This window comes from Triticum aestivum, chromosome 2D (assembly GCF_018294505.1).
Source record: "Triticum aestivum cultivar Chinese Spring chromosome 2D, IWGSC CS RefSeq v2.1, whole genome shotgun sequence".
Taxonomy (NCBI): domain Eukaryota; kingdom Viridiplantae; phylum Streptophyta; class Magnoliopsida; order Poales; family Poaceae; genus Triticum; species Triticum aestivum.
The window spans coordinates 379,673,845-379,689,187 of record NC_057799.1 but is presented as its reverse complement, the minus strand read 5'-3'; the positions used below and the strand labels follow the sequence as shown (position 1 = coordinate 379,689,187).

General features: G+C 47.5%; 2 protein-coding genes across 2 annotated transcripts; both read right to left on the bottom strand.

The window, feature by feature from the left end:
* Positions 1 to 298: 298 nt before the first annotated feature.
* LOC123053262 (protein SMAX1-LIKE 3) lies at positions 299 to 3,822 on the bottom strand. Its single transcript, XM_044476716.1, has 3 exons — positions 2,388 to 3,822; positions 1,693 to 1,906; positions 299 to 1,568 (listed from the first exon to the last, which is right to left on the bottom strand). Exons 1-3 carry the CDS (start codon positions 3,587 to 3,589, stop codon positions 525 to 527), a joined length of 2,460 nt encoding a protein of 819 aa, XP_044332651.1. The 5' UTR covers positions 3,590 to 3,822; the 3' UTR covers positions 299 to 524.
* A 5,478-nt stretch (positions 3,823 to 9,300) lies between these two features.
* Positions 9,301 to 12,465, bottom strand: LOC123053261 (2-Cys peroxiredoxin BAS1, chloroplastic). The gene is made up of 7 exons (XM_044476715.1): positions 12,170 to 12,465; positions 12,005 to 12,079; positions 11,738 to 11,819; positions 11,587 to 11,666; positions 10,294 to 10,419; positions 10,043 to 10,156; positions 9,301 to 9,636 (listed from the first exon to the last, which is right to left on the bottom strand). Exons 1-7 carry the CDS (start codon positions 12,350 to 12,352, stop codon positions 9,520 to 9,522), a joined length of 777 nt encoding a protein of 258 aa, XP_044332650.1. The 5' UTR covers positions 12,353 to 12,465; the 3' UTR covers positions 9,301 to 9,519.
* Positions 12,466 to 15,343: the final 2,878 nt, after the last annotated feature.

Sequence of the window (15,343 nt, the reverse complement as noted above, 5' to 3'; positions counted from 1 at the left end):
CTTCTCAGTTTGGAGGGGTAAGTCTACTTATCGGCGTAATAGCATTGTGAGGAAAGGTAGAAGCACTAAAGGAAACACCTGGCCTCTACATAGCTAAGATACACACAGTCAAACATCAACAGTTTGACAGAAAAAATTAAAATAACCCGACATATCAGCAACAATAAAGTCATATAGGACCGACACTATGCCTTCCAACTCCATATAGTAACATTTTTTACACTAGAATACAGCTTACACGTCAAAGTGCTGGTGTGCACAATACCCAAACCGTAGAGTAGATGAAAACACATTAATATCACCAGAACAAATTTACATCACCTCCATTTAATATGCCATTGATCCAATCCTTAAACCCTGGTATCCCAAAAACCAAACCACAAAGAAAGAAACTACAAGTTTTGAACGAAGAAACAAACGGAAAGAAGAGCTAATCATACATGTAGTTAATCTAGCTTCTTTTTTTTTCCCCATCAGAAACCCCCTGACGATGAACACATGCATGGATCCTTTCATGTGCACAATCACAAGTCCTCCCGTCTTCTGAAAAACAGCGTCCGGTCGACCGCCGTGAGCAGGCAGACATCATGCTCATCCGCATGCTCACTCTCTATGTTGATGTTCAAATCAAAGCAAGACGAGGAGGTCTCAGCTTCTTTGTGATCATGATCAACCGTGTGCTCCTCCTTGGTCTCCGGGTTCATCTGCTTGGTTGGCGGCGAGCAAGCTCTAGACTTGGAGTCGAAGCTCTCGCAGCAAAGGATGACGATGGTGTCGCTCACGCCGACCTCGTCGCCGGTTTGACTCCGTATCACCCCGCTGTCGATGGCTTCCTTGATGCCGACCTGGCAGTACTGATCGGCCTGCTCGAAATCCTCCATGAGAATGACACGGTGCGGATTCTCGGAGACGGCGTCGTAGAGCCGCTCTAGGTAGGCCTCGCCCTCGGTCGCCGCCGACGTCCGGGGCCGCTTGCTCCTGTGCTCCTCGGTGGAGCAGGATGCGGACGTCGATGAGGCGCCGAGTTTGATGGACACGAAGTTCTTGCGCGAGCCGAAGACGAGGTTGGCGAGCTCACTGGCCACCCTCTCCTTGCCGTCGGCGTCGCCTCCGAGGAAGAACATCCACGTCTCCTCCTTGGCATCCGTCGACCTCGACTTGTCGCGCCTCTTGGCGATCCCTGACCGGCACTGAAGGACGGTGCTCGCGATCTCAGGGACGATCTCCTTCTGCCACGGCACCTCCTTCTCCAATGCGGCGCAAAGAAGCTTGAGGTTCTCGGCGTTGAGCTCCTTGAACCTGGAACGGCACTCCACCTCCACGGAGCCGTTGGAAGCGCCGGAATCGTGCGACGAGACCTTCTCGTCGGCCTCGCACTTGGGTTTCCATGGATGCTTGCCGTCGAGATCGGCGAGAAGCCATGACTGGCGAGGCTGGTGGCCATGCTCATAGGAGGAGATGGAGGAGGCCGGAGACACGGGTGCCGAGAAGTGCAGCGTCATCCGCTGAGATGGTTTGCTGCAGATGGAGCTCCAGTTCCTGCTGAGATCCATGACATGCGTAGGCTCCTGCAGGTGCAAACACAAAGGTCAGTGATGAAGATCAAAACAAGATTGGATCGGAGCAACTAATTAATAACGTGCATCAAGATTTATGATGATGATTGGACACTCGAGTACTACGGTACAGTACCTGATCGCGGCAATGCTGGAGCCAGGATGGGATGGTGGACGAGGACACGAAGGAGGGCGGCAATGCGGCTTTGGTGTCAATCCTGACGCCGGAGCAATCGCCGCAGCATCTAGAGTTCAGCTGGGCGCCGCCCAAAAGCGGCCAGCGGGGCACCGGTCCGTTCCCATCCATGTCGGAGCTCGCTTTCATGGACTGATTGACTGCGCCCAGTGCACTGCACAAAGAAAGAACAAACGGAATAAGATTCCACTGTCACCTCACCTCACCCATCGATCCACATGTCCTCAGCTAATCCAATCGACTATGAATCTATGATGCTAGTAAGATTGATTAGTTGGGCAAACAAATTAAAGATTGCTGTTGAGAGGCGCTAGCTACGGCCCTAAAGCTTTTGCCAGGAAAGCACGCAAAAGGCGAAAGCTTTCACTGATCGGTCGCTCACGCTCATAGCAGCCTGCCTCAGCAAAGCATGAAAGCCACATTGCAGGCCGGGGCAGAGACCAGAGAGTCAGTGCTACAAGACAACTGAGAACTACTACTAGCAGGTAGCAGCTAGCTAGGCTACTTGCCCAGCAACGAATTGTCAGAGACACGTCTTGTTCGGACTGATTCCTCCACCTGAAGTGACAGGGACATTCACATACTGATGCGCCCTGGGAAACGTATCAGCTTTAGATCGGGACGGCCGGATTTACCTGTCGTCCAAGGCGCAGGTGAGGCTCAGCGCGAGGCTGCCGGCGGGGACGGTGAGCGTCTGGAGCCCCCACAGGTTCTCCAGCGACGGCTGCCCCGCCCTGCACTTCGTGTACGTCTGGTAGCTCCCGAACCCGACGAGCCAGAGCCCGTGCTCACCGCCGGCCGCGCACACCAGGGCGCGCACCTCGGTCACCACGTGCTCCACGGGGCAGTAGTACCCTCTCCGGCCTCCTTGGACGTGGCCGCTCCAGAACTCGGCCGCCCACTTGAGGTCCTCCACCACCAGCAGGACATGCCCCCGGCTCTTGATGAGGCACCGCAGCTCGCCCAGCCGCCTCTCTGCCTCCTCCCTCGGCATCTCCCGGAACGAAGACACGCGGAGGCTGACCACCTGCGCGCTCCGTAGGGCGTCGTGCTTGGCGTCGCCTCTCTTGACCTTGTCCATGGCCGCGCGCACCGTGGCCTCCGCCGCGGCAGTGTTCTCAGCGACGACCACGACCCTCGTCTTGCTCCGGCCGGCCAAGCAGTGGAGCACGGCGGCAGCATCCTCGTCGCGCGCCTGGCCGAGTGGGAGCTTGGCCTTGGAGGTTTCTTGATGCTTGCTTGTGGTGGTCGTGCTGCTAGGGTTAGGGTTTTGGTGGGGATTGGTGTTGGTGGCCGCCGTGGTGGTGGTGCTGCACACGGTCTGCTCGACGTTGGCCTTGATCTGCGTGCTGGAGAAGCCGGCCTCGCGCATGACGCGGCTGACGCTGGGGTCGTCGAGGATGGAGACGACGAGCTGCTCGAGCTCGATCTTGACGGCGAGCACCGGCTGCTGCTGGCTATCGACGGACCCGCGCCGCTGGTGCGCCTGCGCGCGCTTGAAGGCCGCGACGAGCGCGTTGGAGAGCGACGGCGGGTAGTAGTGGTGGTGGCCGTGGCCGCCGAGCAGCGGCGAGGAGGCGACCGCGGCGGAGGCCGGCAGTCGGTTGAGGGCGACGTTGAAGCACAGCTCCAGCGCCTTGCACTGCAGCGGGTGCGAGTGCGACCGGAGGCACGCCGCGCGCAGGAGCCCCGCCGGCGCCGCCAGCATCGCGCTGGCCACGTGCAGCGGCGTGACCTGCGCGTTCCCCCTCCGGCGCGCCAGGCTCACAGCCTGCTTCACAACCCCCGCCGCCTCCGCCGTGAGCGCCTGCTGCACCGTGCACCCCCCGGCCCTCATGTCGAGCTACCGCCAATAGCTACCTAGCTAGCTCCAACCGATCCGATGGACGCAGCTAGCAACGGTACGGCAGAGCAAGCAGTACGTACGTGCAGCCGGCTGATATCTAGCTCAGAGGATGTGCGGACAAAGACGGCGAGCGAGATGTGTAGATATAGACGAGGTGCCACTGCAGAGCAAGTGGTCGCTGTGGTGCTGCTTTATATTGGTGAATGAGTGTTCATCTTTTGAGCAGGCTAGCAGCTAGGGGTTAGGGGTGAAGGAGGAACGGATTTCGGTGTATGAATTTGTGCCTTTCTTGTTGGGGAGGGCTGCGTATGTTTATCTCTCTTCCTCTTTCCCTTTCTCTTTCTCTTTCTCTTTGGGGGACTCCATTTTTTTGGGTCCAAAGTGGATTTTGTGGTGGGAAAGAAAAAGGTGTTGTTGGCTTGGTGAGTAGAGGAGAATGCATGTGCTGACAAAGCACATACACAAAGGCGCCTCAGCTTTTCCTCCCATTCCCCCTCTCTATCTCTACCACAGTGTCTCGGAGACAGGTGAGGATAGGAGATCGTATGGACGTACGCAGTATCTTTGTGGCCAGAATTTTGTATGTCATCACTTGCCTCTAAAGAATGACCAGGGAGCTAAATTCTATGCGTCACTGCATCAAAGTGAGCAAACTGACAAGCATAAGATTTTTCACCCGATCTGGAAGGATTTGGACAAGTGACAAATGTGCATTGCTCACTGGCCTGGTTTGGCTCAGTGGACGTACGTACGCAAGAGTTTAAACATCAACTTTGTGAAAGATAGGTCTCACTAAAATAGTACATTAAGGTTCCAACACAGAGACATGACACATGCAAATGATGATATCCAGCACGCAAATACTTAGCGTTGGCGTCACAATTAACTTACAAAAATCTATTTATATGAGCATCAATTTTTTTAGAGAAAGCTCGGATTTTATTTATTTATTTGCGAGAAAGAGAAAGCTAAGAATACATATGTTTGTGAGTTGTGACGGTAATCATCATCGCCAGGAATCTTTTGTACAACTAGCGAGTAAAATGGCAAACGGGAAGAATCCATACAACGGTAGCCTGACATATACTCCCTTCGTTCCAAATTACTTGTCTTAGATTTGTCTAATGTTAGATATATCCGTATTTAGACAAATTTAGAAAAAATAATTCGGGATGGAGGTTGTATTTAGCAAAGGGACGGCTCTTTCGTACAACTCACTCTACTTGCAAAACTTAGAGCAAATCTAGCAGAGCCGCTGAATGGGTCAAACACCATAATAATTGTCATTTTGGCGAATGAGGCGCAAAATAGCACTATACCAAAGTCATCAACCCAGATCGCATCACTGAAATTGCCGAGAGCGCCCCAAAACGAGCCCTGTGTCCTTCATATTTGGAGGAAGGGGGATATGTTGGGGTGCACCCATCCCGCAAAATTTCTTTGGCGTGACGGGCATTTCTGTTCTAGCTCCTTCCTGCAGGCGACGGTGTCGTCTTGCCTTGCCATAGCAACGCTTCCAGCACCCACTACCCCTGTTGACGACACCATGGACTATACAATGACCCCCATGTCCCATCCCATCGACGCCTTGCAGGATCTTACGTCTCCCGCCTCGTTATCCAGCCGCCGCCTAAGTCAGCACCTTGTCGGAAACCGACGATGACATGGATGCACTAGTGAACAACCCTTCACCACGATTACCGACGTTGGCTCCATCCTCCTACCCCCCCCCCCCTCCCGCCGCCGCAACCCTCCGCAACGGGTCCGTTACGGTTGAGCGCGCATCACGAACAACAATATTCAAAAGTGCAAGAAGGTGTCAAGCTCTACTGCGCCCCATGTGACTCCTATCCCCCCATCGTCCTGGCAGCTGGCAAAATCAATGGGCGAGAGTGAGTGAACGTTCAATGAAATGTCGAGTAGGTATGTTTTACCTTTGTCTTTTCATTTGTACGCTTCAATTCTGCAAACTGATGGTGATCGAATTCAAACAATGGTGGCAATTGTGCAATCTTTTTGTGAAGTGGTGGTTTTATTAACTAGAGTATACATGCACAAATATAGCAGAAATAGCAGAGAAAATTATGATGGCTTCAATTTTGAAGAATCTAAGTTTGCACATTGCCTCGGCAGCCTCTAAAAAGTAGTGGAGTGCACTTCAATTGTTGTGGAGGCCAACGTTTTGGCAGTCATGGAGTGAGCTCCAATGCGTTTTGAATGCTACCGTTTTGGCCACTCTGCTAAAGTTGCTCTTATGGCCTTGCCATCTCTCCATGCTACCATATACTCCTCCGTCAAAAACTTAAGAGCGTTTAGATCACTTTTTTTACGGAGGGAGTACGTGCAAACCCCATATAACATATCTTCACAAAACCTTACTGTAGTATCAACAATTAGTAACAAATGCAAACGAGCGTAGCTTAGATATACGCACTGGTGCTCGCATTATCCTGGATTTATTTCAGGCTTTTCGACGATGTTTGTTTAGTGGGAGACATTCCCGTCTGATCTCAAGATGTTATTTGCCTATGAAGAATCAACAATTATTTATGCTCATATAAACATCAATAATTTTAGAATGTTCCATTTACATAGATGCATACATACACAAGCAGCACCTCAAGGCTCCAGTTAGGCTAACAAATTCAACTTTTCCGACAGAGGGTGAACTTTAAGCTTAAAATAAAGCATCAAGAGGATACAAAACTCAATGAGCACACACCCGATCTCTGCGTAACGAGGATACACACAGCCAATACAAACACATATGAAAACACGCCGGCAACTAGCAAAGTCATACAAGCCAAAGGTATGTGTAGGCGAGAAAAAAAACCCAAAGCGACAAAATACATAAAAGAATATGCCTGAAATGCACAGTGGTAGTAAGGTGTCCATACACCTTTATTTGATATATACTCCCCGGTCGTATAGTGATACATTTGATCGCATTAAGAAGAGAGAATGTGTCTGATCGATGCAGCAATGATGACGATACAACATGTGATGCTTTATGTGATCGATACGATCGATCGGATGTGGCCTGCCTGCAGTGACCTCTCATCTTTTGAGAGGGCCCGGTTCAAATTGGTTTTCTTTTTCCGGGGAGAGATCTCTGCGCCCTAAAAGAATCGGGAACTGTGTACGGCCTCTTTCTCCCCAGACTCAAAGTATAAGGAATAAAGCGCGTGCACTCCGACTCCCCTCTACGCCCCCATATGATCGATGTATGTATGTGTGTGTAGGAGTATATGCATGGCATGGCGTGGCAAAAATTACCAGTAGCAGCAGTAGGCCAGGCCAGTAGCACATAAAACACGACTCAAAAAAGTGGCGCATAAAACAGCCACATGGTGTTCAGCAAAGCTGGGGCTTTTCGGCATTCCTGCTCCCTTGAAAGCAGGCTGCGTTGCTTGACGCATCAGGGATTGACGAGCTCGTTGATCAGGTCCAGATTAGTACTACTAGTTCCCTGGTTTCAGTGCCGATCCAAATGTGCCTCCCTATAGGCTAGCTAAGCTAGAGTGCAGAGAATATACATATATGTATGCTAGGAAATGTTCTTGTGAGATCTAACAATGACTTAATAACAGCATGCATATATTTCTAATGCTGCAAGCTTAGTGATGTTTGAGTTGCAAACGCCTTCAAAGTACAAAGAATTAGTACTACGTAGCAAAGGGAGAACTCCTAGAAGCAGGAGTGTTCAAGTGGTTTGCAATGGTACGTACACTAGCGCCACTAGGAGCGGAATTAACTGTCAGGGAAAAGCCAAAGGATGTAACAAAGCCAGGTTAACAGCATCATTGACCGGTCATTACTGTGTGCATTTGCATCAAAAGCCGTGCGCGAACAATGTTCTTTATGGGGATACGAAGAGCGAAAAGGGGTCGAGTGATCAGCCGTCCATAACAAAAGGATCAGAAACGCATGACTTCCCGCTCACGCCGCCGGCCCAAGAGAAATCTTATCAATCAACATCCCATCTAAGTTTCACCGCTGCAATGCGCGTGAGTTTCTATTATTCACAACCGCATGTACCAGCAAACCTACTTAATGGTTAGTTATAACTTCTCCTAAGCTCCTAGTAGTACCTGAGGAGAGCAAGCCTATCAGCTTCAGTCTAGGATTCTGGCATTGCCATGTAGTAGTAGTGTGGTGTGTCTGTGCACAGTATGATGTGTTCAAACTAATCTGAGCTAGTAGTGGTCACAGTCAAAGAAATCTTTGGTCACATATGACCCAAAAGGGAAGCAAAAGGGCCAAGCCCTAATCATCACAAAGCCATTCGCCCCAAAAGGAGCGCTTCAAGGGAGAAAAAGTATATACGCAGTTTGAGAAACGACTCGACTCGAGCAGAGATCGAGAAGAGCAGCAAATACTACTGTAAAAGAAAACACAAAGACAAAAGCAGAAAAGAAACCCTAATCACTGCATGCCCTTCTTTTGATCTTTTCTTTTCTTTTTCTTTCTCTGTCTACTACGTACTAGTATAGCTACTTAATGGAAGCAGCAGTTAACTAGGCTGCTGTTTAGATCTTTCATGGCAAAGGGGCAGTTTGGTGTGCCCAGGGATTAAACAAGCACTAAGCACTGTGTTGCCGCAGGCAGCTTTTTAAAGTGGAGCTAGAGTGGATGCTAAAAAAGTGCATAAGTGGCATTATCTGCAGGAAAGCTTCCGCATTTTCATACCTCAGGCGCGCTGCTAATGGGAGCAGAAGCTGCGGCAGAGCCACTATGCTACCTCTACAAGGTAATGGAGAAAGGACACCTGTGCTTCTGCCAGTGCAATTATAAGTAAGATATGTATATAAGATGGTGGATAGATAGCACCTGCCATGCTCCTTTTTCCCTCCCAAGAGCCTGTATTACTGCACTATTAACCTGATTTACTCTGAGACAAGAACACCATATGCATTATTCAGCTTGCTTTAAAGGCTGTTTGTTGTACACGAAAAGTTGGTGAAGAGAGTACCTTGAACAAAATATAGAAGATGGTCTTGGAGCTGCATAAATTTAGCGACAGCAACCGCTTCCAGCCCACCACTTTGTGCTTTTGGAGCTCCATTTTTTTCATTTTACTTCTTTTTGCCTGAGGCCCCCACAAACAAGAGGCAGATGCATATAAGAACGAGCTTGATCGAAAAGTAAAAGCCATCCAGATGGATGTATTCTACACGCAAGAGAACCAAGAAGATTCATAAACATTTAGCTTTATGATAGAAACAGATTTTTTTTTTTAGTTGATATGATAGGAACAGATAAAAGGGGCATGATACTTACAGCAAGTTATTTGGGCTACATGTTAGCACCTTCCCGTCAGCCTTGCTGGGCCGGGCTCTGGGGCTGACAGAAAGCGATGAGCATGTCCGCCACTAAGAGTACTAACATTTCCCACCGCTATGTATTCTACACGGAAGAGAAACAACAAGACTCAGGCTGAATGTTACCACCTTCCCATCAGGCTTGCTGGGCCGGGCTCAGGAGCTGACAGAAAGAGATGAGCATGTCCGCCACTAAGAGCACAAAAAAAATTCTCAAGAAAAAAAACCTACTCCCTCCGATCCAAAATAAGTGTCGCAATTTTGAACTAGTTTTGAACTGGGGTTACACTCTTTATGGATCGGAGGTAGTAGCATTAACATTTCAATTTTACTACTTTAATTAGCTTCACAGCATCAAAATTTGTAACAGACAATGATCAATTCCAAATAAAGCCATTGGCTGGCATAAGATAAGATTTTATTTCCAATCTTGTATTGTTCTTTCCAAATTGGAGCAGGGAAGATCCACACACAGACAAACCCTTATTGTAGAAATTACAGAGTCAATTGTACGCATGATAACTACAACTCGGGTCACAAAAACACATGTAACCGAGAAACGGCCATGACAAAACTCGACAGCGAGTGCAAAGGACGCATCTAGATGGCAGCGAAGTACTCCTTGCTGCCCTTAGGGTCAGGCTTCATCGACTTTTCCCCAGGTTTCCATCCTGCCGGGCAGACCTCGTCTGGGTTTTCTTGGACGTATTGCAGAGCCTGTCAATGAAGAAAAATGTTGATCAGGTTATACAAACTTGTATCGCCTTTTCTATCAAATACTCCCTCCGTCCGGAAATACTTGTCCGAGGAATGGATGTATCTAGATGTATTTTAGTTCTAGATACATCCATTTGTATCCATTTCTACGACAAGTATTTCCGGACGGAGGTAGTATTACAGTTTGCATTAATAGCTAACAGGTACTACTGAACCAAAACCACTAGATCGATACTACTGAACTAAAACCACATCACTTGTTTTTGGGACTGAGGGAGTATTAAATAACAATTAAAAAGCAGAAATTGGCATGCATCCTTACTCTGTCAGGTACTATATCAAAATTAAAGAAATGTCATGAAAATGCACTTTATTTAAGATGTTCTTTTTTCTCTTGTTATTCTACCTGAAGGGTTCTCAAGGTCTCATCCACACTGCGGCCAATACCAAGGTTGTTAATAGTGGAATGCTGAATCACACCCTCCTTGTCAATGATGAATAATCCTCTCAGAGCAATTCCCTGGTAAAAAATAACATTCAAGAACCTTATAAAACTTCACAACAAACAAGGAAAGGCATAATAAAAGCAAAATATCCAGGAGAAATGAGCAGTTCATATGAAACTAGCAGGTGGTCAAAAACAAACATCAGTAACACCTGATCAGGGATCAATACACCAAAAGACTTTGAGATTGATTTGGTGACATCAGAAACCAGTGGATACTTAAGATCACCAAGTCCACCAGATTTCCTCTCTGTCTGCACCCATGCAAGATGGGAAAACTGCAAGCAGAAAGCATTTCAAGTGTGAAGTTAGTAGGTGAAATCGATTAATATATGTCACAGTTACTTATCACTTCATAGAATAATTAAAGAGACTAATGACTATAAGGTTATAAAATGAGATGCTTGATGCAAAACCAGATCAAAACAAAAAGGACAGGGTAGCAATACTGTTTGCGCACCAGCCACTAGTTTTCTGGGTATAGGTTACAACGGTGCACTTTATAAGCAGAAGGGATACAAGAAAAAAAATGTGTTAGCCCTAAATCGTCCTCAATGGAGTTAGTGGGCATATCTAACACGTGGAATACAAAAAACTAGATCCATTTATCTGATTAATACAGATCATTCATTACTCTCCTACTCGCACAAGGCATAATTTACATCGCATATATTCATCCAAAAGAAAAGCTCCATCATTGTACCACTGCAATGTTAACTCTTACGTTCATCCTCAATGGAGTTAGTGAGCATATTTAGCACATGGAATGCAAAAATCTAGATCCATTTATCTGATTAATACAGATCATTCTTTACTCTCCTATTCACACAAGGCATAATTTACATTGCATATGTTCATCCAAAAGATATAACAAAACTCCAGCGTTGTGCCACTGCAATGTTAACTATTATGTTCATCCTCAATAGACCTACATTCATCCTCAATGGAGTTAGTGAGCATATTTAGCACGTGGAATAAAAAATATAGATCCATTTATCAGATTAATACGGATCATTACTTATTATCGTATTCGCATAAGGCATAATTTATGTTGCATCCCTGCATCCAAATGATATAACAAAGCTCCAACATTGTGAGACTGCAATGTTAACTCTTATGCTCCAAACGTGCCCAGATTCAATTTTCACATGAAGAAAGAACATGCATTCATTGACACAATCCAAACTTGGTGTTTCAGTTGATAGTGTGGGTCACCGAATAGCTGATTAACTGATTTATTGGCCGATTAACTGGAAAATTCGCCTATTTATCCCTACTCAGCACCCGACCAATATGGTACCAGTTAGGCGATGTCGGTATTCATTGACACAAAAGGATGAATACTTCACTATTAATTTCTAGATAAGGCACTTAATGCATGTCAGAGCTAGACGAATAGTTTCAAAAGAGCAGCTATGTGTCCAGATGGATGGAAAGTAACATACCACACTATCAACTGAAACACCAAGAATTTCAGTGTTTATCTTCTCGAACTCCTCATGTCTGTCGCTGAAAGCCGTAATCTCTGCAAATTTTGCATGTATGCGTTTTAGAAATGGATAGTTTCCGTCACAGAGCACAAGATGGTTAACGCACCAGTTGGGCAGACGAAGGTGAAGTCCAGAGGGTAGAAGAAAAGAATCACATACTTCTTCCCAATGTAATCAGATAGCTTGACCTGTATGTAGTTACACCAAAAGGACACCATTAAAAACATCACATCCCCGACCAAACATACAGCTGCAGCGTTAATGAACCGTGCACCAAAATCTGAATTATCAACCGGGCAGAGCACAGTTTTCCTCGTGTAAGCAAATTGGGTAAACAAACGCGCATGCGCAATGCAGTTGGTTACGGTCGTACGTTGATGAACTCCTGGTCGAACACGGCCTCTGCCGCGAAGTCCGGCGCCTTGTTCCCCACCAGCGGCAGGTCGTACTGCGGACACAGAGACGCATACACGCATGAAAATTCTACTCGCGGCACGTACCATGGCGAAAACAGATACCGAATCAAGGCGCAACAAACCTCGGCTGCGGCGCGGGCGACGAAGCTGCGGGCCCTGGCCGTCCTCGAGCCGGCGGCGGCGAGGCGGGAGGGCCTGGCGGCGGCGCGGGGAAACGACAGGCACTGCGGCACCCCGGCTGGCTTCGGGGACGCGACGAGCGCGGCGGCCGTGGACACGGTGGAGGCGGAGAAGGCGCACGCCATGGCCGCGGCTGTCAGGCGGGGAGTGCCGGGGAGGGGATTAGGTAGCCTCCAGATAGATAGGGTTCCCGAATATGAAGAGGCCGTTTAAGCAGAGGACGTGCCACTCCGCCAGTGGCTCTCCTCGCTGCCGCGTGAGGCTGGGCCGGGAATTCTGGAAGCTTCTTAGATCCATTCTAGGCCACGGCCCGGCGTGAAAAGCCCGTGTATGTAGCTTTCGCCCCAATAAGAGATCATCTCTAAGTTCTTTTTTTATGGTAATATGTGTCTCATTCATATCATAGAAATAAAGTATAAGTCATGTAAGGACATGACAAAACTGAAAAGATAGCATAACGTTTCCGAGCTTGACATCAATGCCCGTCACCTGCCTCTGGCACCACCATAGCAGCCACCGAAAAAAAGAATGACGGATCACCTCCTTACCCGAGCTCAACGCGACTCCATCGCTGATATGCAGCTTTGCGTACCTCCAAGGTGGCTCATCAAAAGTGAAGCCATTGTCTTTGAACGAATCAGGTCGGGGCAACACCCCGGACATGTCATCGAACTCCAGATCTCGCACCCCACCACGACTAAGACGCCGAAGGAGGAAACCATACCTATCATCCACGAACCACGAACCCAGCATATGTTCCGTCTTCCAGATGTCGTCGATGTAGACCACATTCTTCATCCACTCCTGAACTACCTCCCAAGCTCCACGTCGACGCTGGAACAAACGTCGTCGCAAAGGTGGAGCCCGAGGATACAGGTCCACCACGAGGATGTCGCCGCCACGTCATCCTTACTTGAACAGACTGGTTTCCAAATCCATCCCCAACCATAGGACGATGGCCTCCACAGGGAAGGATCGGAAGAATCTTTATCCAGCGCCGTCATCGTCACCGCCGAAGCCAAGACGATGAACAGTCTAAAAACCTAGACTACAAGGGAGTAAAAACTGGATCCCCCCCCACCACCACCACCGACGACCGAGGTCGCCGGCGGAGGGGAGCCGTCGGAGAACGGCGCTGAAAGGTGGGCTCTCCTGGCGGCGGCTAGGGTTCCAGCCATCAGGGAGGAGAGAAAAACGATCTACACGTAACCCGAACGTTGCCTTCGCCTCGCCTTCGCTTGATGCAACGACGATCATCTCGAGTTTGATGCCGAATATTCTTGCGGAGCCGGTGTACGAAAAGATCGCGGCAAGGGAACGGGGCCGTTACGCGTCGCGGCGCGGCGCATCGCGGCACGTTAGCGTGCCCTGGCCGCCAAATCAGACGGTGGGACGAGGGTCCTCGCGCCGCTAGAGGGTCCTCGGAAGAGTGAGGGTGTCAGGACGTGGAGAAATAACGCGAGGTCGTGTCATAGGCTCACGCTACGCCATTTTTTCTCGCTGCACAGTCACTGGACTCTTTTCGCACGGTATGGCCCTTCCTTCCGGACGCACTTAAACTGACCTCGAGCTCATGTGAGCTCGATGGGTGAACACTAAAATAAATAAATAAATAAAAATTCATTTTTTAGCCAACATTGACAAAATATTTTGCTTCCTAGCAAAATTTCAACATCGGATGACATTCGTGAAAATGTGGCAAAAAACAAAATTGATGCTCCAAATGTGGTAAAGCATTTTGGAGCATCAATTTCTTTTTTTTTTTTGCCATGTCCTCCACTAATGCCATTTAGTAATGAAGCATTACAAGCAATGAAAACATTTTTCATTTTTTGCTAAAAATCAGAATTATTTGTAAAAAAATCTTTCAGTTTTACTGTGTACTCAAGCTCACATGTTTCAAACTCATGAAGAAGGTGTGCAAGAATGTTATGTCATGCATGACTAATACTAGTGGGGAAGCTCTCTTTACAAGTGTTCCCTCCATTGGGACTTCATGGATAAGCTTGTGACACCAAAAGTTAAAGGTGACATGGGTATCCGAGATTTGCACTCAATCTTGTGATGCTCGGAAAGCATGGCTAGCATCTTTTTATCGGCCAGAGTCCTTGTGTGTGCGGGTGTTGAAAGAAAAATATTCTCCCACACTGATTTCCTCCATGCAGCAACCCCAGCTCGATCTTGGACGACCTTGAAGGACATTGTTGCAGGCGGGAGGCTCTGAATGTGTTTTATTTTGTAACTTCTTTATTTTCTACGTAACTTTATAAGTATTTTTTGTGATCTCCTCCACAACCATCTCTACGTGGACGAATAGCCAAATATCGTACACTTCTTCACTGAAACTAATGGGGCGAACTGGCACTACCCCGTTGGACAAGGTATCAAATCTTATTGACAACTACATAGGAAACTGAAATGTGGATGTTGTTCGTGGAAACTTCTTTCGGCCGAATGTGGAGGAGATTCTGAACATACCTTTAAACCCTGTCGGCAGTGAAGATTCTTTGGCTTGGGCTTTGAAGAAGTCGAACGTATAGTCTATCAAATATGTGTATCGCTCTTTAGTGACTCGTAACGAGCATATTTATCTATAGGAAGAGATGATTATGAAAGCTTAATCAATAAATAAACAGTTGTGGACTACTTTGTGGAAACTTCATGTGGTTCAAAATATCCAAGTCTTTTGGTAGAGGGTACTTCAAGGTATACTCACTGATTCGGTTAATTTGCAATGTATACACATCAAGCAACTTGGTATGTGATGAGTGTTATTTTTACACTCATCATACCCGGGTTTAAACCGGTTTATTTCATAAAAACCGAGATATCTGCTCTGATATTCATACTAATGGCTAATGAATGCAAAAAATTCCAAAATTCTCTTTTTACTTTGTTTCCACGGGAAATTGGGCTAGACATGGACTAAATCAAGCATATATATGGACGGGAGCAAATCGGAGATGAGGGTAGCCTAATGGGAGGCGTAAAGAAGCCACTGATACGTCCACTTTGCATCATGCTTTTATGTTGATATTTATTGCATTATGGATTGTTATTTCACATTATGGTACAATACTTATGCCTTTTCTCTCTTATTTTACAAGGTTTACACA